Source organism: Ananas comosus, linkage group 4 (genome assembly GCF_001540865.1).
Source record: "Ananas comosus cultivar F153 linkage group 4, ASM154086v1, whole genome shotgun sequence".
NCBI lineage: Eukaryota > Viridiplantae > Streptophyta > Magnoliopsida > Poales > Bromeliaceae > Ananas > Ananas comosus.
This window is the reverse complement of record NC_033624.1, coordinates 13,213,765-13,234,642: the sequence shown is the minus strand read 5'-3', so window position 1 is coordinate 13,234,642 and position 20,878 is coordinate 13,213,765. Positions and strand designations below refer to the sequence as shown.

Sequence of the window (20,878 nt, the reverse complement as noted above, 5' to 3'; positions counted from 1 at the left end):
GATTAAAATGTGGGAACAATTGAGACTCCCGAGTTCGGGTACTTACTGACATTGTTCCTAGATTTAAGAGTCAGATGGCCACGTGCGCTTTTTGGTTACCTCCCGTTTAGGTTTAGATTAGAATAATTTTTCACCGCCTGTCTTGGGGATTTGTTTCTTTATTATTATTATTATTTTCTGTTTTTTCCCCTAACAATTGAGTTTGGGTTCTCTTTGATACCGCCGTTATACATTAATCGGTACATTAGAAAAACGCAGCGAAAGATAATTTTATATTTTAAATTTTTTTGAAAGCTAAATACTGCATATGAAAATCGAAAGTTAATAAATTGCCGGCAATCATTTTTATATTATTATGTAAAAATTTAATCTAGACAAAAAATTTTTATATTTAGAAATTTTATCTTGGTCTAATTAAAATTTTTTATTCTATTATACTATTGAAATTTGAAATTTTTGATACCAACTACCAAGCTTTCCTAAGTTTAACCATTTACGGACAACTACTAATTATGTCCCTTCACTTTTTTTTTTTAATTTTTTGGCCATTTTTCTTAATTAACTTGCATAAAACAATGTCGTCCCACGTGGTACCGTTCTTAGTGAACTCGTGTCTACCGCTAATGAACCACTGGAACCCTCTCTTCGCTGCTGTATATTAAGTACTACTTAATTGGACACCGAGGCGGAGAGCGAGAGAGCTCTATAGAGAGAGAGAGAGAGAGAAGCGAGAAAGAGATGAAGATCCTCCACGTCCCTTGCTTAGAAGACAACTACGCCTACATGTAAACCCCTTCCCCTCTCTCTCCCTCTCCCCCCTTCGCCTCTACAAACCCTAACGATCCCAATCCCTCCTCCTCCTCCTCCTTCTTCTTCTTCTTCTTCTTCTTCTTCTTCCGTTTTTGAATCGCTTCCGATTCTTTTCCAATCTCCAGAATCGTCGACGAGAGCACCGGAGAGGCGGCGGCCGTCGACCCCGTCGAGCCGGAGAAGGTCCTGCGATCGGCGGCCGAGATCGGCGCCGATCTCAAGTTCGTCCTCACCACGCACCACCACTGGTAATTCTCACGATTCCTCTCTTGATCGTCTCTATCAATTTCCTTGTAATTTTTCAGCTTATTATCGGATATATGATGGGGATTTTATAATTTATTTTTTAGTGGGTTTAGGGTTTTACTGCTTACCCATGTTTACTCGCAATATTCTCCAATTCTTTTTTGAGAATTGCTAAACAATTCGTGTATAATGTTTGCTTGTCCCAGTATTTTCCAAATTACTCACTAAAATATGTATGTTGACCAAAAAATTCGAGAAAACTACGATCACCTATGGGTTGATCGCCTCTAGTTCATGTATTTTGCTGTTATATATATGTATTTTATTGGATAAAAAAACTACTGTCATTTTTTTTCCTAGTTCTTCAAATTTTTGAGAACTAGGAAATTTCTAAGCTTGTCGAATTTAACCGGAGCGCCAAAATTATTAACTACTGTGAATTCGTAGGGATCATGCAGGTGGAAATGAGAAGATCAGGATGTTAGTGCCAGGAATTAAGGTTTACGGAGGATCTATTGATAATGTAAAAGGATGCACCAACAAAGTGGATAATGGAGATAAGTTGACATTGGGATCAGATACAAGTATACTTTGCCTCCACACGCCGTGGTTTGCTGCGTCTTCTTTTATTATTTTGTTGTTTGGACCAGCCATTATATATATATATATAGAACTAGGCTACTGTACTACTAATAGCACCGAGTCATTGTTGCTATTAGGTTTTCGGCTCTTGGATGAAGGGATGTACGGTTAGGATGATAATGGTTTCTTAGGGTTGAGTAAGTGGTTGGTTGAATAGTATAATCTAACTGATGAAAATTGTCAAATGAGAGATCTAATGGCGGAAACCTTGGTAGTACCAAGCGCTTGGTGCTATTGATAGCATAGGAGACCACTATTATCCTAACCTTACAAATCTTTATCCAAGGCCGAAAACTTATAAGCATCAATGACTTGGCGCTTTTAAAAGCATAGGAGTTCAATTCATGTATGTATATATATATCTTTATTACAGAGCTAGTTCAGTTAGGAACGCGAATTGGCCTCAGGGCCAAAATTTTGCAAACTTTTTAGTTAGAAGTGATTTTTTTTTCCTATGCTTTTATCAGCCACACTAAAGGTCACATAAGTTATTATGTGACGGGCAAAGCTGAAGAAGATCCTGCTGTGTTTACTGGGGACACATTAGTGAGTTGATATCCCATCCTCTATTAAGTTTTCTATCCCAAATCTTCCTTTCGACGGCGTAAGATCCTTTTAGTCACGTTATGCAGTTTATTGCTGGTTGCGGGAAGTTTTTTGAAGGCACTGCAGAACAGATGTACCAATCATTGTGTGTGACATTGGGTTCCTTGCCAAAGCCGACTAGAGTTTACTGTGGCCATGAGGTATAGTTTTCTTTCTGTTCTTTTTTCTTTTATTTTTTCTTTTTTTTCATCACTAAACCGTCCTTTTTATTAATTTATGTTCTTAAGGGTTTTTGCTAGCTATGAAGATCTAATAGACTACCTCCAACGAACCTCTTTTCTACACATTTTGATATCACATTAATTAGCTCAGCTTGATGTCTTGCTAAATCTTATCAATCTTTTTCACGGGAGAACCATTATCAGAAATGAATATGGACAAATGCAATTGTCGGGGAATGGGCATCAGATGTCGACAACTCGACATTATGAAGCTGCACATGATGTGCCTGATAAAGTAAATAATATATTCATGTGATCTCTTTGGGTCGAATAGGTTATCAGTTATTTGGATTCAAGCTATTAGGCCAAGCATCAACCTGCCTACGTGTGCCTACTATGATTGGCATCTCTTATTCTCTTACGTTCGTGATGCATTCTCAACGTAGTTCAGATTATCATGCAAGTCGTGCTGTGTAGTTTATGTATTTGCAATTTTTATTGCTTTTGCTTAGTTGCATAACGATGTCTCTTATAAAGATAGTAAAGAGAAGCCTAACATGTGATTCTGTTACTAGTACACGGAAAAGAACTTGCGATTCGCTTTAACTGTTGAGCCAGAGAATGAGAAGATATCGCAGAAGCTCTCATGGGCCCAGCGTCAACGACAAGATGGATTACCAACAATTCCCTCAACCATCGGGGAAGAGTTCGAAACTAATCCATTCATGCGAGTTGATCTACCAGAAATACAGGTATTTTCTTTATTTATGGTTCAGTGCTAGAGACGTTAATGAAGAATGTTTATAAATACACCCTATTTTATAAATCCACTCCAGATTGGGTGGATCGAATTTCTTAGAAAATTTCAGGATGTCGATCAAGGAGTGGAGTCATTAGAGAGTACTGGGGATGTGCCACAGCTTGTGTTACTAATTTGTTGATGTACGACAAACTAGATATTTGTAAAAGATAAAATGCTCTAACTAATGCATTTTCCTTGGCAATAAATGCACGATCCACATAGCTCATGCACAGTTGAGTGGAAGGTAATATCTGGATTCTTATGTGCTTGGGAATGTGAAAAGCTCATGCTTTACTGCTGTACCGTTAGATTCTCTTTCTATGTTTTGGAGCTTCCTCTAGATTCTTTTTCAACAAGAACACACCTCATCGAGGTAAATAAGGCAAATGTTAGATTGTCGCACGTTGCTGCTACCTCAAGAAGTTCATCCTGTAAGTAGTTTCAATCTAGAATTTGAAAGGAAAGGCGGTACTGAATTAGGTTGCCTCTCATGAGTTTTATGATTTAATGGATGGAAATGATTAAAGGGATAATCTAACGGTGGAAAATTTAATAGCACCAAGTACTTTGTGCTATTAGAAGCATCCCAGTCGGACTCTTTCTTCGTGATGTCCACAGTAAATATCCTTCCTTTTTGTCGTAATTTGATGCAAGTCTACACATTTGAATCACTCTCCATTTTCACGCCCTGTGAAACTAACATTGTTTACTCTGCAGAACAAAGTTGGTTGCGGTTCTCCCGTCGAAGCCCTCAAGGAAATAAGGAGGCTAAAAGACAACTGGAGAGGTTGATTAATACTAGCCTGCTTTCTGAGTTTCAAGATGCATGTTATATAAGGCTCTACTTGTGTTCTGTTGCAGCTGGACAAAGTATGTTGTGAACTTTATAACCCAGAAATAAGTAAATGTGCTGCAGCTGCAACTACTGGGTAAGTAAATGCAAATATGCAATGCGACGACTCTCTTATGATGCCTAATACTCTCTAATAATCTAATAGTGCACAAACTAGTTGGTATAATTGGAGATTTTTCGTGTAATATGTTGGCCAATTGGCCTTCACTTGTTCTTTAGAAGCTAGTTTTAGATGTTTATATGTGAATGTTATGGTGTCAAAATTTTTTTTTAAAAAATCCATCAATGTGCATCATTGTTTAATGGAGCTGCATAATTGGATTGAAGATGTTTCTATCCCATGATTTTTGTGTTTGTTTAGCTTGGTGTTTGTTAGCCATCATAATATGGTGCTTGGATTAATTCTTTTGCTTGTGCCCAAAAGAAAAAAAATATAAAAATATAAATAAAAACCCTGGTCGTAAGGAAATGTTTGATTCTACCGGCTTTTGTCCTCTCAATGCTAAGTAACATTAAAAGATTAAATTACATCAAAATTGATGGTGAAAAAAACGAGTTCTAATTCAAGGGTAAGCAGGTCACTTGCACACGAAAAGACTTTTGGCTGCCTACTCATTTGTTATACCATTTTCGGAGATTTTTTTCTACTTTAGAATTAATATGTTATAATATAATATCAAATTACTCCGTATTTATGTGCGTTTTTTGGATGGGCAGTAAAGTTTAATATTTGTTACACAAAATGATCTATATTATTATATTATATTTATATTTAATAAAATTATATTACAGTAGATTTTAGGTTAGGTAAAAGAAATAGAAATATCTGGGATAAAACTAAAACCAATGTATTTGCTGGTGATTTTATGCGTCTCATTTATATGCAGTGACATCGGCCTAACTCTCCTCTCTCCTCCTCCAACCGGCCCGGCACTCTTCTCCTCTCTCCTCTTCCCCTTTATCAAGAAATGGTCGTTTCCTCCCTCCTTCTATAATAATTATTTTTTTAAAAAAATTAGAATAAAATAAGAATAGAATTAGACCAATCCGCTCATTCCTCCTATCATATACTCCATTAACAAAAACAAAGAGAAAGGGAAAGGGAAACGAGAAAGAGAAAGCGAAAGAAAAACTATAGATAGAGTAAGATACACGAAGAAAGCCTCGAATCATCGTCGTCGTGTTCTTCGCGATCGCCTCTTCTTCTAGGGTTGGTATCTCTAGGGTTAATTTTGCTCCCTGTGTTCGGCGCCATTGATGGAGCCCTCCGGTGGGAACTCCGATCCTTACCGGAACCCTAGCTCCGACGCCGCCGATGGATCTTCTCGAAGGTACAGGGTCCAATTCTCCGCCTCGAACCTCATCCAGGCGCCGCTCTCGGCCTTGCTGGAGTACTCCGGCATCTTGCGGACGAGATCGAGCCATTCCGAGGGCGGCGAGGGCTTCGTCGCGCGCCTCGACGACTCCGCCGCCCGCCGCGGCGCCGGTGTCGGCGGAGGAGGGGGAGGGGAGGTGACGATTAGGATCATCGGGGCCGGGGAGCACGAGGGTTTGAGGTTGGGGGACGCGCCGCATCAGGCATTGGCGGATCCGATGGCCTCTGCATCGGAGAGGCGGGGAGGAGGAGATGGAGGAGGTGGTGGTGAGGGGATTGAGGAGATGGTTTCTTCTTCTTCTTCTTCTTCTTCTGTCTCGGCACCTTTGCCGCCTTCGATCTCAGCTGTCGGCCCGCAGAATTCGGACGGGGAGGCGAATGCCACGGGAGGGAATAGAGATGTCTCTAACCAGAGATACGATATACAGCAGGTCGCGAGGTGGATTGAGCAGATACTGCCTTTCTCATTGCTTCTGTTGGTGGTGTTCATAAGACAACACTTGCAAGGTATCTTGTCCTTGTTGATGTTCCTTCAATCTTCTCTAATCATGTGTTCTGTTTGTTGCTTGGGAAATTGATGAGTGAAATGTAGGCAACTATGGATTGTAGTATTAGTTCTCGTATGCCCAATACTTCTTATGTTTTTCTTGCAGGTATTTTTTAAATATTTTGTGTAGATGTTTGAAGCTTTGTTGACAATTTGAACTGCCCTTCCTTTGTATCTGGGAGGTGGAATGTGAAATGGTTTTCATATTTGAGGATCTTTAAAAGAATATATTGTCTAGATGCTTTCGGGTAAGCTGTTAGGGGACATGCTCAAAAAGTTTCTTGCGATTGTTGGCTCATCAGATATTGTCTTCGTGGAGCACTCCTAGTTAGATGGATTTTCATTATTGTAGCTCTTTCTACAATATTCTTAACAGCAAGGGAATAATGAAGAAGATTGGTGCATTATCATAGCTGATGTTGAATATTGATTGGCGCTTCGCAGATTTAGATATTCTAGAAATCATAGTAGAACATCGTGAACTCTATGATGCTCAAACTGTGTCATTAAATGACGGATTGGCACATGGGTTAAGAACTTGCCATTAATCATGACATGAGATTTGTGAAGGCAGCAAATAAGATTTGCTTTTGTCCATAAAGAATGACATAAGAGTCTGCTTTTGAAGTTGATAAGCAGAACTATTGTTTTATAATTAGGGATACAAGTCAGTAACTACTGTCCTTCACTAGAATGGTTTAGGTCTTCCACATGCCATGTTTTGTGATTGTATCATGACTAGTTTTTGTTGCCTCTCGTATTTATCAATTTATTTCAGTGTGTTTTCTTGGGGATTGTAGTGGAGCATTTTGAACATTTTATAATTATAATTTATAGTTGTGGTTTTCTTTGTAAGTTCTTAGTTTTCATTGCTGATGTAAGAGGATCAACCAGATGTTGCACTTTTTTGATAGCTGATGTATAAATGTTATATATTTACCTTGCTATCATCGAAGCAGAACATTCCTGAATATAGGAGATTTACATGATAATTGAGATCAAAGTCCTTACTAGGTGCTTTGGCTTAAGAATATAATTGGTAACTATTAAATTTTTCCGTTTCTTTTTAGTTAGTCTCATCTAATTTCTTGGGTCTTTGATTTTTTTTTTTTTTTTTTTTTTTTTTTTTTTGCATGAGGATAAAATTACTGATCTGACTGCTTTTTAGATCTTCCCAGTCATTTCAGAAATCACAGCTTTTTTATCTTTCTACTTTTGTTTAAGAATAAGCAGAATAACTATATGCATCTGAATTCACTATTTCCTCTCTCGATAGAAATATGCATATATAGTTGTATTTCTGGTTGTAGTACCCTATATCAAATTTCATAATACTTTCATGAGAACTTATACAGGCTTCTTTGTTACAATTTGGATTGCTGCTGTCATGTTCAAGTCCAATGACATATTGCGGAAGCAGACTGCTTTAAAGGTTTGTTGTTTGCTGTTGATCAATTTTTTAGTAGAATTTAATAGCACTTTCGGAGTTTGCTACACTTAACACATGTTTTAAGAAATTCACCTGCAAGTTGTTATTTGTAGTGTGAACTTGATAGTATGGAAAGTGATACAGATGCAGCGGCGTGCATGTTAGCACATGGATTTCAGTTTTCACATAAAAGTTGGCTGTATCACAGAAAATTGATGCTTTTTAGTTTCTAACCTATGAATACAAATCTTGAAATTTACCTATATTCTGCTGGAAGTAGTATTGGGCATGACATTCATATAAGATGTGTTCAAGTAGTTAACAGACTAATGGTCTTTTCTGTTTTTTTTTCCCCCTTTCTTTTTTATGTCTAAAGGGAAATCATGTGGTATCAGTGCCGAATGTAATACTTATGAGTTGCTTAAACTAAATAGATAATATTTAGAAAGATACTCCAAAGAAAGTAAAATTTCGCTAGTCCGATTTTAGGTGGTTGTTGATAAACATGGGATACTAATACTGTTAGCAGGCCCATCAACAGTATGCATTTTCCCGGAGGTTTTTGTAGCTGCTTGGTATATTTCTAGAAGATACCTTTTTAACTTAGGGCAACCTTGTTCATTTTTTACATAGTAGTGACACTAACCATCATGTAAAAGCTGTAAAGCAACTCTTTGCCTCCCTTTTTTAGCTTTTCAGTGTCATTTAATTGCTTGGAAGCTAGAAAAGCCTGAGCATTCCATGTAGCAGTTAATGTCTGACATATGTGTTTTCGTTAGATGTTTAAAGCATTCATTTATCGCGTACTTATTTCTTCCTTGTAGATAAAGCATTGGGAACATCATGTAAGTAGTGTGTACATAATACTAGTTGTTTATTTTTATTGCTTTGTCTTGTCTGCAGGGAGAGAGAAGAACTTCAGTGCTTATTGGTATTACATTAGTCTTCGTGATTCATGTGTTTGGAGTCTATTGGTGGTACAGGAACGATGACCTTCTCAGACCATTAATCTTGTTTCCTCCAAAGGAACTACCACCATTTTGGCATGCAATATTTATAATTATGGTGAATGGTACAAACTTTTTTCTTGTCAATGAATACTAAAGTTCACTTGCGTGAATTGTTGCTTCATATATTCTGTTACAGAATGAATATTCCTTGTGAATGAATACAGTGCACGATGCAATCTTTTAAAATCACATTCTATTCTTCTAAAGATTTAGCATTTGATATATCAGAATGCACATTATGTTCTACAAAATCTTTACAAGTCAGATGTAAGTCTTTTATGCATTATGTTAGATCGAATTGAATATGTCCATCAAGTAGTTCAGTTTATTACTCACCCATGTGATAAGATAGCAATGACCTATAATTTATGCTCAGCTCATGATTAGCTGTTTATGTCATGTCATATGCAATTTAGAGCTTGTCATGTTCCCTCGAGTGTGGCTACTTGTCTGGGAAGATTCATGTTAGTCTTAAATATATGGAATGCTATAATACATATGTTATCTATTCCAGATTCTGCTACAGAGTCATTTGTCCTTAGTCAAGTTGTTTGTAGTATAAATATTGTCTTGTAGAACTGTTGGCAAAAATATGCTATGTGGTCAGAAAGAAAATAACTATTATTTCTTACTTTTGTAGTTTTCAAATTTTTATATTTCTAATTGTTATTTTCCAATTGTATGTTAAAGCATTTCTTTTTGGAAGATAGCTGTCAATATGATTGCTCAATCAGTTGTTGCAATTTTCAGACATATTGGTGCGGCTGGCTGCTATGATTATTAAAAGTACCCTGTTGATCTACTACAAAAACAGCAAGGGCCATAATTATCGTAAGCAGGTACACTATTTTGCTTTAACTTTTACGTTTTCATCATTGTTTGTGTTGTACGTTTCGAAATTTTCTTGCATTTGTATCAAGTTGATTCTGGAGCTAGCAATTTTAGACGGTGGAACTGTGTTGCTTGTTAAAAATTATATTTGTGAATCAAGCTTGCTAATCCTTGGATCTACAAGGACGTAGCCCACTAATATTAGCAACTTGTTGAGTCCAAGTCCAAACCACTGGCTTAAAATTGCTTAAGCCCAAGTTGATAGTACTAGAGTGGTTAGTCCTCTATAGTCTCTGCACAATCGCTTTACTATCCAATATGAGAATATCAGGTTTTCACAAACTTCCTCTTGTTTACACCATGGAGTCCTCATGAGGCCCAATTACACATGAGTTTAGGATCGAAAGGACTGAAGGGACTAAAAATTGTTGGAGCGGTTCTCTAAATTGTATGTACTATCTGGAGTACCTTTATGGCATTGCTTCGAGGGTTACTTTTGATACCTGCTTGAAACACAATGACCAAGAAAAGAGATATGCGACTTTTCTCAAATTTTGTTCGAAGTGACATGTCTCAGTTTTATATGAATTGGTTTATATATAAATTAGAAGTTCTCGTGCCTTCATTTTTCCACTCATCTATTATTTTATGTGCTTTCCTATGCATGAATTATCCAACTTCTGAGTTCATGCTATCTCTTGTGCTTAATTGTCATTTTTGTATTTACAGTCTTAAAATTTGCTAATCAAGTAGTTTTAAGGACATTCTCCACATTTTTCAGGGTCAGCTGTTGACTCTTGTGGAATATCTTCTACTTTTGTACCGCGCTTTGTTGCCAACTCCTGTTTGGTACCGATTCTTCCTGAACAAGGACTACGGAAGTCTCTTTTCTTCTCTTACTACAGGGTTGTACCTTACTTTTAAATTGACTTCAGTTGTCGAGAAGGTATCGTCTCTACCTGTTAGTCCTCTTTTAGCTTATCTCTAAATTGTAAAGATGTAGTTCCCTGATGGTAGAACGTAACTGTCCACATAATATCATAATATATAATAAGGCATATGAGGATTGAACCCATTGACATTCTCTCAGACTGGTTACTTTCAGGTTCAATCATCTTTTGCGGCATTTAAGGCGTTGTCACGTAAGGATGTGCATTATGGGTCTTATGCAACAATAGAACAGGTAAACTCTCACTTCTTCCTGTTACCACTTGGTCTAAAATTGTGAAATTGCATTTATGCCTTTGTTGTAATGCTCCACCATGCTAACTATGGGTAGTTGCATATAATATCCATTAATAGTTCAATTGTTCGCCACTTTCTGTAAGTCTTTTTGATATTTTTGAACCATTATGCAGTCAAAGCAATAGGATCACCAACTTTAGTGTTGTATGCTTGCAGATAAATATTTTTATCTTGGAATCCCACAAATGGGTCTTTTTTTTTCCAAAATGGAATTCACATGTTAATTTCTTTTTCAGATTCCCGGTTAGTCCTTTGGCTACATATTTTGCCAGTAGGGTTTTTTGTGGTCGTCTTTCATTCTTGGACACTTCTTTAAAAACTAAATGACAATATGAATATGCCGTCTTATGTTGTCTCCAGCTCTTAGTTACTTCTTTGGGCAATCTTTGCAACCTCCTATGACTGATACGTGACTTTGGCTTCCTCAATTACCTTTTGCTGAAGAATGCTTCTTTTAACCGGCACAGTGATCCATATGAAATATCTAGCATATTAAATAGGTCTCCTTTGGAAGTTCATGATTGATGCATAAGCTGATCTCTTGATTGATCCTGTGCAAACCTGTTGAGTAAAGTGAGTAGACTTAGACAAAATAAATTGAGAGGGACTAAGTTTATTGATTTCGAAATTATGCTGTTGTAAGGTGAAATACGTCCTTGCACCAGGAAGATGTAAACCTGGTTCGCCTTTGAAGGTCAAATAACTATCCGGTCAAATAACTATCCGAGCCTCTATTTGGACATTGCAGATTTTCCTGTTTTACTGACTCAAAATATTGTCTTAGCATTTAGGATGCACTTGACTCAAGGGTAAACAGATTCACAACAATTTTTAAGAGTTTAATCAAAAACCTTCTGATTTTACCATCTAAATTCAAAAAATATACGTCGCAAGATTTGCTACTATACCCATTGTTTTCATGGCTTACAATCCTATCTGGTTGTCATTGATAGGCACCATAAATCCCTTATTTTTGCTCTTCTTTAAATTTCAATGCGTGGAAATGAAGGGCAATAATTCCTTAAAGCAGAAACAAATAGTATCAAAACATGTTTTAGATGACACCAAAACCTCGAAGCACTGATTAAGGTCTTGGAATCCATTCGAACATAATGGATATGATGATGGTGCAGGTTTTAGCTGCAGGTGATATGTGCGCCATCTGCCAGGAAAAGATGCATGCTCCTATCCTCCTTCGCTGTAAACATATCTTCTGCGAAGATTGTGTATCTGAATGGTAATTAATACATACTGTCTTTACCCTTTCTTCTCCGCTATGTTCAAGATTTTAACAATTCAATGCTAAGTTTCTGAATATATCTTACTTCTGGTGTCCTCTTAACATAATTTTTTTAAGCTTTGCAACTAGAGAGGTGTTAGTGTAGTGCAACTTCAATTTTGTCTAACTAAAGCCCTATGGTATGTAGGCTTACGTCTTTACCTTGTACCAGCCAAATACTTTAAATATTGTCATCGTTTTAAAAATTATCTGCCACCGTCTTCCCTAGTTCTTTATGGATTTTGAGGCTGTCACAGTGACACCATATGGCTTCCTTCGAAAGATTTGATAACAGTGCAATTTAATCTAGCTTCACATTCATCTTTAACTCTTTTTTGTTATAATTATCAGATTTTTTTTCCCCCCATCAATTGTATTTATGTAAACCCTGCTGTATAGGTTTTTTTATGTTTTTTTTTTAGTGTAAAAAAGACATAGTGTACATAGTATATTACTACATTGAACTCTCCATGAAGCTGCTGTTTCATATTGTTGACAAAGTTGTAAGCTGCATTTGGCCCTTTTTTATGTTTTTCAGAGAATGGTCTAGCCTATTTAGAAGGCCACTAACGGGCTAGTTTGTGTTCCAGGTTTGAGAGAGAACGAACGTGCCCATTATGCAGGGCATTGGTCAAGCCAGCAGATCTCAAGTCATTTGGTGACGGTTCGACGAGCCTTTTTTTCCAGTTATTTTAGACCATGCAGGAGCAAACTAAAAAAAAAAAAAAAACATTACACTGGATGCGCAATCCTATCAGAAACCACAAGGACGGGTATTTGCCGAGATCGATTCTGAAATATCTCATCATTATAATTATTGTTTCTTTCTCCTGTATTCAATCTGTATAGGCCCTTTTGTGGGGAGCGCAAAATTTTTAGTCAAAAGAGCACTGTTTTTCATCTTCATGTAGATAACTGCAATTATAGAGTTACAAGGTAAGTTGATAAGAGGGGGGATGCGGCGCACAGCTTGAGACTGCCCGGCTATCTACGCCTATCCGTGCCCGTTTGAATCTCCACAACCTCGTTTATCCCTCGGACTTCTACGTCTCGAAAGTTATATTCTTTCCATGTTGTGGATATTCAAAGAGAAGAATGGATGTTAGATGCTTGGGCAGCCCTAGCAGGCAATCCCGGGAAACACTCATTTACAAGGCACGGCTTTGCCGGCTACGCTGCAACTACTTGGAATATATATATATGTATACAGTCGTAATGGTTTTGTCTCCGTTGATGATGCCACTTAGCGGCGGAGCGGAGCTCAACAATTCCAGTCGTAATGATGGAAAAGGTTAAGCGACGCTGCGAGACTTGCGATATGCAGGGATCGTTTATGGTGAGTTGCACGGTTGCATATGTTTTCTCCTTAGAAGTGATTCATGTTATTTCAACATTTTTTTTAGAAGATTATCCTACTTTATCAGGTGATCACCCTTTCCCTGTGGTCAGTTGGTAGATTAGCCACTACTACAGTTTTTAATTTAATTGGGAAAAGTATGATTTTTTTTTTCAAAAAAGAAATACATGGAAATTTTTCTTGTATAGTTTTCTGCACGTTCTGTTTTAAGAAAAATTAGCTTTTGTAAGAAATTTTTTTTTTCAAGTTATATGATATACTAGCATTTCATTTTTCAGTTTTTTTTAAAAAATAAATATTATTTTTTCGTAGAATGTGGAAAAAAGCTAAGTTTCTTAAGATGTGTATAGCGGTGTGTTTATTCATCATTCGTACCGACATCAAGCTATCTTATGGTAGGGAGCGCTACTGGAGAGATCACGCATGTCCGGGTAGGTTTAAGATCTTATTGTGATTTCTTTGTAGTGTATTGTGTTTACTTTGTGTGCACTGTTTTTCCGCTAAGGGCATGTTTGTTTTACTGAAACTGGACTTTGGGTTGAAGTGGGCTTTGTGTTGAATTGGAGCTCGGTGAAAATTACTTTTTTGCTGTTTGTTTCGTAGTTATGGAAGTAAAGTTCTATCAGTTCTATTGTTTGTTTGGTAGGAAGTGTATAATATAAAATTATAATTTATATATAAATGATAAATATTTTAATAAATAAAAATAATATAATTATATTTTTATATAATTAAAATTTAATTTAAAATAATTAAATTATTTTTTATACATAAATTACAGTAATACAATAATAAAATTATAAAGTAAAAAAATATTAATATTTAATTAATCAATTTTTATCCTATTTTAAATGTACAAACTAAATAAAAAAATTTTAAAACTTACCTAATCAATTTTTATCATATTTAGATATATTAATTGAATAAAAAAATAATTAGTAATATAATTAAATATATTTAAATATAAGTAGCTATATCTATTATATTATTTTATAAATTTTTTTTCACCTCTCTTCACCGTTATTGACTTCGGCCCACGATGGGGCGAAGTTAATTACGCCGTTTGAGATTAACTCGAGTTTCGATCGTAAACTTTTTATGGCGAACCAAACAATGGAAGTGATAGTTTAGAGCGAAAACTACTTTTCTCCTCTTCACTTCTGCCCCACTTTTATCCAAACAAACATGCTCCAAACAAACCTAAAATTGGCCTATCAAAGGTTGCTTTGGGGGTGTCTTTTGCAAAATTTGAAATCAAACTGAATAAAAAATCAAAATTTCAAGCCCAAAATTGAATTGTAATTTGAAAAAATAAAAAAAATGTAACTAAAGTAAAAAAAAACGAAAATGTAATATATATTTATGGAGAATTGAGATCTTTATGTTTTTAGAAATTTTGAGTTATTGGTGTTGGTAGATTTTTGGTTTTTGGATGAAACTTTATAGAATTAGGATAATAGTGGTCGCCTAGATTGAGCACGTGATTGGTGAAATAATATAATTTGAGGGGGTGGAATTAGTCAAAATGATAGGTTAAGCACTTGGGCTTTTAATAGTACCGTAGTGGGACTCTCTCTCTCTAGATTAAAGATGTCCGTGGATCGGGTCGGGTCTGGGTAATTAATATACTGTACCCATACCCTAAAAAGAAATGGTTACAAAAAAATATATATATCCTACCAATTTAACTTCGGGTCCGGATTTGGGTACTAAAGTTACCAATATACCCATCGGGTCTATTTGAGCGGGTCTGGGTAGTGACTACCCGTATACTACCCGTTCAAGACCGGATATGGATCGGGTCTAGATCGGGTACGGATATCCGTATAAATATATATTTTTTTATAAACTTTATTAAATAGTCAATAGACAAACTATAAAGTCCACCATANATATATATATATATATATATATATATATATATATATATATATATATATATATATATAGTAGGACTATTATACTCTTATGCGTATTAGGCCCTTCGAACTCATAAGTTGTTTTCGATGATGGGGCTTCCGAATCGACGATCTACTCTGTTAAATATAATTTAGAGTATTTGAAACTTCTAAAAAATAAATTTTGTAATTTTTCGAAACTATAATAAAGTTCATCAAACGGGCATAAAATGAACGGTAAAAATCGAACGACGTCCTAAAATTAGATGATCAAATTTTCTAATTTAAGATCGGAGTTATTGATCATTATCTAGATAGTGAATAGAATTTTTGAAAGTCAACCTATTCCAATTCTTTTACATCGTTAAACTGGCAAATATTCCATACCAGTTGTTAAAAATTATCAATTTTGTGAGCTTTTGATCGTAAGGTAAATGATGTCGAAAAATTATGAAATTTGATTTCTAGAAATTTTAAATACTCTAAATAATGTTTAACGGTATGAATCGTCGATTCGGAAGTTCTATTATCGAAAACAACTTATGAGTACGAGGGTGATCGTACTCATAAGAGTATAGTAGCCGGACTCTATGCTAGTGTTTGGTTGGGGATTAAGGGGTGGAATAACCCTTTAACCCCCAATTAATACCCAAACACCACCCTTATGTGGTGAGGTTAGTAAACCCCACCCCAAACCGGGTTACAAGGGATAACCTGGTTTGGGGTGGGGTTTACTAACCCCACCCCCCCTTCCAGCTTTATCCCCGCACGTCTCCCCAGGCTCCACTTTCCCCTTTCTCCTCTGTTGCTTCTTCCTCTTCCTCCCCATTCTCACCCCAAAGCTTTACGCCTTGCTCCCCAAGCTTAACCTCCGGATCCCCTTCACCTCTGCCCGAAGCCCCTCCGGTCGTCGCCTGACCTCCCCTCTTGTTGCCTCACCTTCGGTCGTCGCCTCACCTCCCCTCATCGTCTCCTCACCTCCCCTCCGGCCTCACCTCCGGTCGTTGCCTCACTTCCCCTCATCGTCGCCTCACCTCCCCTCCGGCTTCACCTCCTGTCATCGCCTCACCTCCCTTCGCCTCACCTCCCCTCCAGCCTCACCTCCGGTCGTTACCTCACCTCCCCTCGTCAGTGTTGGTTGTAAGTGCCTCACATCTGGCCAAACCCTTTGCTACTTCTTCTTCGTCGATTCCGCGAAACCCATTTGTTGGATCTAGCTTCTCACGCTCGATCTGTGCCCGCCTTCATCAGCGATTTGCTTGTTGATTTTTTTTTGGGGGGCTTTCTTCACCTGCGATCTGTGCCGGCTTTAACCTGCAATTTGGTTGTTAATTCGGTTGGTGAATCTTCTCGATTTGGGGTTTTCTTCACCTGCGATTTGTGCCGGCCTTAAGCTGTGACTTGCTTGTTGATTCGGTTGTTGATTCTTTGTTTTGGGGTTTCTTCACCTGCGATCTGTGCCGGTCTAAATCTGCGATTTTGTTGTTGAATCTTGGTTTTCTGGTTTTCTTCGCCTGTGAACTGTGTCGCCCTTCTCACGCACGATTGTTGCTGTCGGAGAGGCTTCGTGCTACCAACCGTGGGCTTCGCTTCACATCTTGCCAATTGCGGATTTTTTGTACACCCTTACTGTTCGTCCCTGTAGTTTGCTTGGGCCGATCCCTGTTTTCGGGTTCAGATTAATTTGTGAGGCGTGGGTATCTCTGTGCTTGCCTGTGGACATCCTTGAGCTTGGTATATTTGCTATAGACATGCTACATTTTCCTAACTTTTCTATTTATCCAATATCGGTGAAATAAACCAAACGAATTTGCATGCTAGTTGGTATAATGAAGATGATGCATATTGGTAATTCAGATCATACTTTTGCATTTTCTGCTGCATGTTCAATATCGATATCTGATAATACTTGCGCATATTCTCGTTGCTATATGAAATCGCCATGTTATTCATACTCTCCTCTCGGATGTCGTGATGAAGAATTGTAGATACACTGAGGGAAAGATATACTGCATGGAAAGATGTGGTTTGGCGATGATGACGGTTCCCAATTAAGATTAGATGGATGGCAACGATTGAAAAATCAATGCAACCCCATTTTTGTTGGAAACCACTTGAGCCATTTGTGGGAACGAACCATCTCAACCTTATTTCGACGAACATGCATTTGTACATAGGAGACAGATATATAATTAAACATGTAATTTATCATTGATTTAAATAGACCCTTGTAGCCATTATACACTATACTTGGTAGTGAAAAACAAGTCTTGCATTTAACTCATATTCATGCATCCATCATGCACTCTTTAATTATAAACTACAGATGTGTCCATTCAAGAAAGTTTCTAAGTCCAAACAGAAGCAACGTGGGCTCGCAGATGAGTCACCTATTGAGGTTAGCGGTGGTATTTATATTGATACAAGAACAATGAGTCAAAATTAGAGCAACATGTTGGATGCACAATTATTGGGGCTAATGAGAGATGAACATACATTTGGTAATTGCGTAAATCGGTCATTCACTCTGATTGCTTGGAAGAGGATGGTAAATGATTTCAACAGTCGAAATAATTTGAACCTAACAAAAACACAATTGAAGAATCGATTTAAAGTGTTAAAAAATACTTTCAATTTATACCATTCTTTTGCCAATAAGAGCGGGTGGGGATGGAACTCTGACTTATACATTCCCACACCTGGTGATGCAAGAATCTGAGATTCTGTAATAGCAGTAATTACAATTTTTTTTATAATAGCGTTACTCTGTTATTAAGACATGTATATTAGATGATAGTATTAAATTATTAATATCATTTGTTCAGGAGAATCCGGCGTACGCCAGGTGTAGGGATAAGCCCTTTCCCGTCTACGATGATATTGAATTTCTTACCCAAAATACAACTGCGACAGGAAGATATGCATTTATAAGTGCTGTGGAGACTCCCCCTACAATTGAAATCTCCTTTGGGTCATCCCCTGGTGAGGATGATACTATTGCTTGCATTAGAATGTCAGCTTGTAATATCTCATCGGAGCCGTTCGAAGCAGGGGCATCTGGGTGCGCTAGAAATGCTAACAATGATGAAGCAAATACGTTACGCTCCCCAAGCCCTCGCGTGATGCGTACAACTGGTGCAAGTGGTTCTGGTCATAGCTCTGGTAGTAAAAGAGCTCAATCTCCAGAACACAGCAATAAGCAACTACAAACGACATCTACATCTGGGGGACGAAAAAAGAAAGTAGATGCCCGGGCTTCTGCGATGGCCAACATGGTGGAGCAGGGAAAGGAAAAGCTTGTTTGAGTGCGGCAACTATGTCAGGTAGAGCTGAGCAGTCGCGCTGATATGCCATCGTAGAACCAATGCATGCAACGAGTGTATGGGATGACAGGGTTAAGTGATGATCACATCTTGGCTATCATCGACGCATTTCAGGAAGATAAGAATCGCAATGCTTTCATGTCATTGAATGACAAGCATGCAAAAAAGTGGGTTGAATGACAAGCATGCAAAAAAGTGGGTTGAGCGACAACTTGCGCAGAAAAATGTTATCTATAGGTAGTTATTTCCCGGGCTTTAGACAAATGGCGTATTGGTAGTTGTTCTTCATCGTTCCTCGACCTATGTTGCGTGTGGTAGTGTATTATGTTGTATGTTACTTTGGTTTATGTTACCTGTAGTCTTAGCTTTACATAGTTTCTAGCTTGTGGTGGTAAATGATGATTGTATGATGTTTTGATTTATGTTTTCTCTACTCTTATTAGCTTTATATATTTTTCTGCTGTTGGAACATTATTATGTGCTTGCGCCATTTATATTATCTCTTGCTATAGCTATATATTCGTGTGCATTTATTTAATTTTGTTATAATTTATTGCGTGCTGATTTATTCGGTATTTACAACAGTTGGATTTTGAAAGACATTAATGGCGAACGCACTATATAAAATAATTTTTTCTTCGGCGACCATAGCCACCGTTATGACAATATTAGATGACGATGATGAATCTTTCGAGGCTATGCTGCTACTTGAGTTAGAATCTGCACCAGTTGCAAATAGAGTATTTAGACAAAGGTATCGGACTCGGCCGTTTATTGGAGATCAAATGTTGTGTGATATTTTGTCTGGTCATCATGAACACTGCTACCATCACTTTCGTATGAGTGCAACTTTATTTATTGCACTCCGCGATACTTTAGTCGAGAGGGGTTGATAAGTAGCACAAGAAATATGACTGCTGATGAGCAGTTGGCATATTTCTATATGGCGTGGCAAACTGAATTTTGGCAAAAACATTCCAACATTTTGGAAAAACCATCAGTAGACATTTTAACAATGTTGTACGCGACATTGTGAGGCTAAAAGATGACTACATAATGTTGCCATTTCTATCATTTCAAAGTAACCATACACGCTTATATATATAATACATTGGTATATAAATAAATTTTATTACTAATATTTTTCATCTTTTCTTTTGTAAACTGCAGAATGCTATTGGTGCGATCGACGGAACACATATTCCAGTAGTGGTCAGAAGGAGCAAACAAGCACCATTTCAATGTCGAAAAGGATTTACCTCACAAAATATGATGGTTGCGGTGCCATTTGATCTAAATTTTTTATTTGTATGCACAGGGTGGGAAGGTTCTGCTGTCGATATGAGAGTATTTCGATGGGCGTGAGAATTAGGTGGCTTCGTTGTTTCCGAAGGTATTGTTGCTAATAATTTTTCTGTTTAATTAAAATATATATGAACACTATTCTAGATAATTCCTGTCTACTTATGACATTTGGTAATTATATTATTTGCAGGCAAGTATTATTTAGTAGACTCGGAATATGCAAATACAGAAAAATTTCTTGTACCCTATAGAGGAGAGCGTTACCATATTAGTCAGTTTGACGCAAGCACACGGGCCCGCGTTCATCGAAATCCATGAGATTTGTATAACCACCGGCATACTCAATTAAGAAATGTGGTTGCGAGGACATTTGGCATTTTGAAGAAGCATTTCAAAATTCTAAATGTAGCAACACCGTTTTCGTATAAAGTTCAATGCTTGATTGCTATAGCATGTTGTATAATACATAACTTTATTCGTCGTCACCAAGCAAATAATAACATTTTTTCTGAGAACCTAGATGAACAGGACGCTGAAAATGAAGGTGGAGAAGGCGGTGGAAGTAATTAATGACTCCTAAAATGGTGAGGATCTTCGTGCTAATATTACAAACCAATTGTGGAACCCTAGAATATAATTTTATCTAAATTAGATAATTGTATTGCTATTTGGTAGAATTAAGTGCAGTGGTTATATTGTTATTTGACATTTGTAAGATGATGATGTATGAGATGCATATGCTTTGTAATACTTGCTTATTTATGTATGGAATATGTATTAATGATATATATTGTGATGATATTTTCTGCGTTGAACATTGGTAGGTAGATCATGTTGGTAGATGTAATTATTTTTTAACTCTGTTATATATTTGTACTCTTTCAAACTGTTTTGGTTGTAAATGTCATTATTTTTTTCTGGAATGTGTTGTTATCTTTGTAAATGTTCATTGATGTACAGATTGATTTGATGTACTTAAATATTTGTGTATTATTAATGCTATCCGAATAGCAATGCTAAATTTTATCAAATTTCGCAACGTCTCGTATGACCGTCATAAGTGAAGTGCAAAAGTTGAGCGTACGTGCTGTGATGGTTACATGTGCTTATTGGAAGTAACAATGTTATCGGCACAAATTGGAATTGAAAACGCCTAACG

At 37.0% G+C, this 20,878-nt stretch overlaps 2 protein-coding genes across 5 annotated transcripts; both read left to right on the top strand.

The window, feature by feature from the left end:
- On the top strand, positions 626–4,281 carry LOC109708852 (hydroxyacylglutathione hydrolase cytoplasmic). Of its 3 annotated transcripts, XR_002215829.1 has the most exons (8): positions 626–785; positions 936–1,058; positions 1,504–1,665; positions 2,166–2,244; positions 2,331–2,444; positions 3,041–3,217; positions 3,302–3,884; positions 3,985–4,276. XR_002215829.1 is itself a non-coding variant. In XM_020230724.1 (7 exons), the coding sequence occupies exons 1-7, from the start codon at positions 739–741 to the stop codon at positions 4,057–4,059; spliced, it is 777 nt and encodes a 258-aa protein (XP_020086313.1). In that variant the 5' UTR covers positions 626–738; the 3' UTR covers positions 4,060–4,281. The 3 variants fall into 3 exon arrangements, 1 of the variants encoding a protein (XP_020086313.1); XR_002215830.1 differs by lacking the exon at positions 1,504–1,665; XM_020230724.1 differs by lacking the exon at positions 3,302–3,884 and having other exon boundaries at positions 3,985–4,281.
- On the top strand, positions 4,906–12,757 carry LOC109708849 (RING finger and transmembrane domain-containing protein 1-like). 2 transcript variants are annotated; one of them, XM_020230718.1, is made up of 8 exons: positions 4,906–6,002; positions 7,398–7,474; positions 8,375–8,543; positions 9,232–9,320; positions 10,094–10,258; positions 10,403–10,495; positions 11,691–11,794; positions 12,427–12,757. In XM_020230718.1, the coding sequence occupies exons 1-8, from the start codon at positions 5,378–5,380 to the stop codon at positions 12,530–12,532; spliced, it is 1,428 nt and encodes a 475-aa protein (XP_020086307.1). In that variant the 5' UTR covers positions 4,906–5,377; the 3' UTR covers positions 12,533–12,757. The 2 variants fall into 2 exon arrangements, with proteins under 2 accessions (XP_020086307.1, XP_020086308.1); XM_020230719.1 differs by having other exon boundaries at positions 4,916–6,002; positions 10,418–10,495.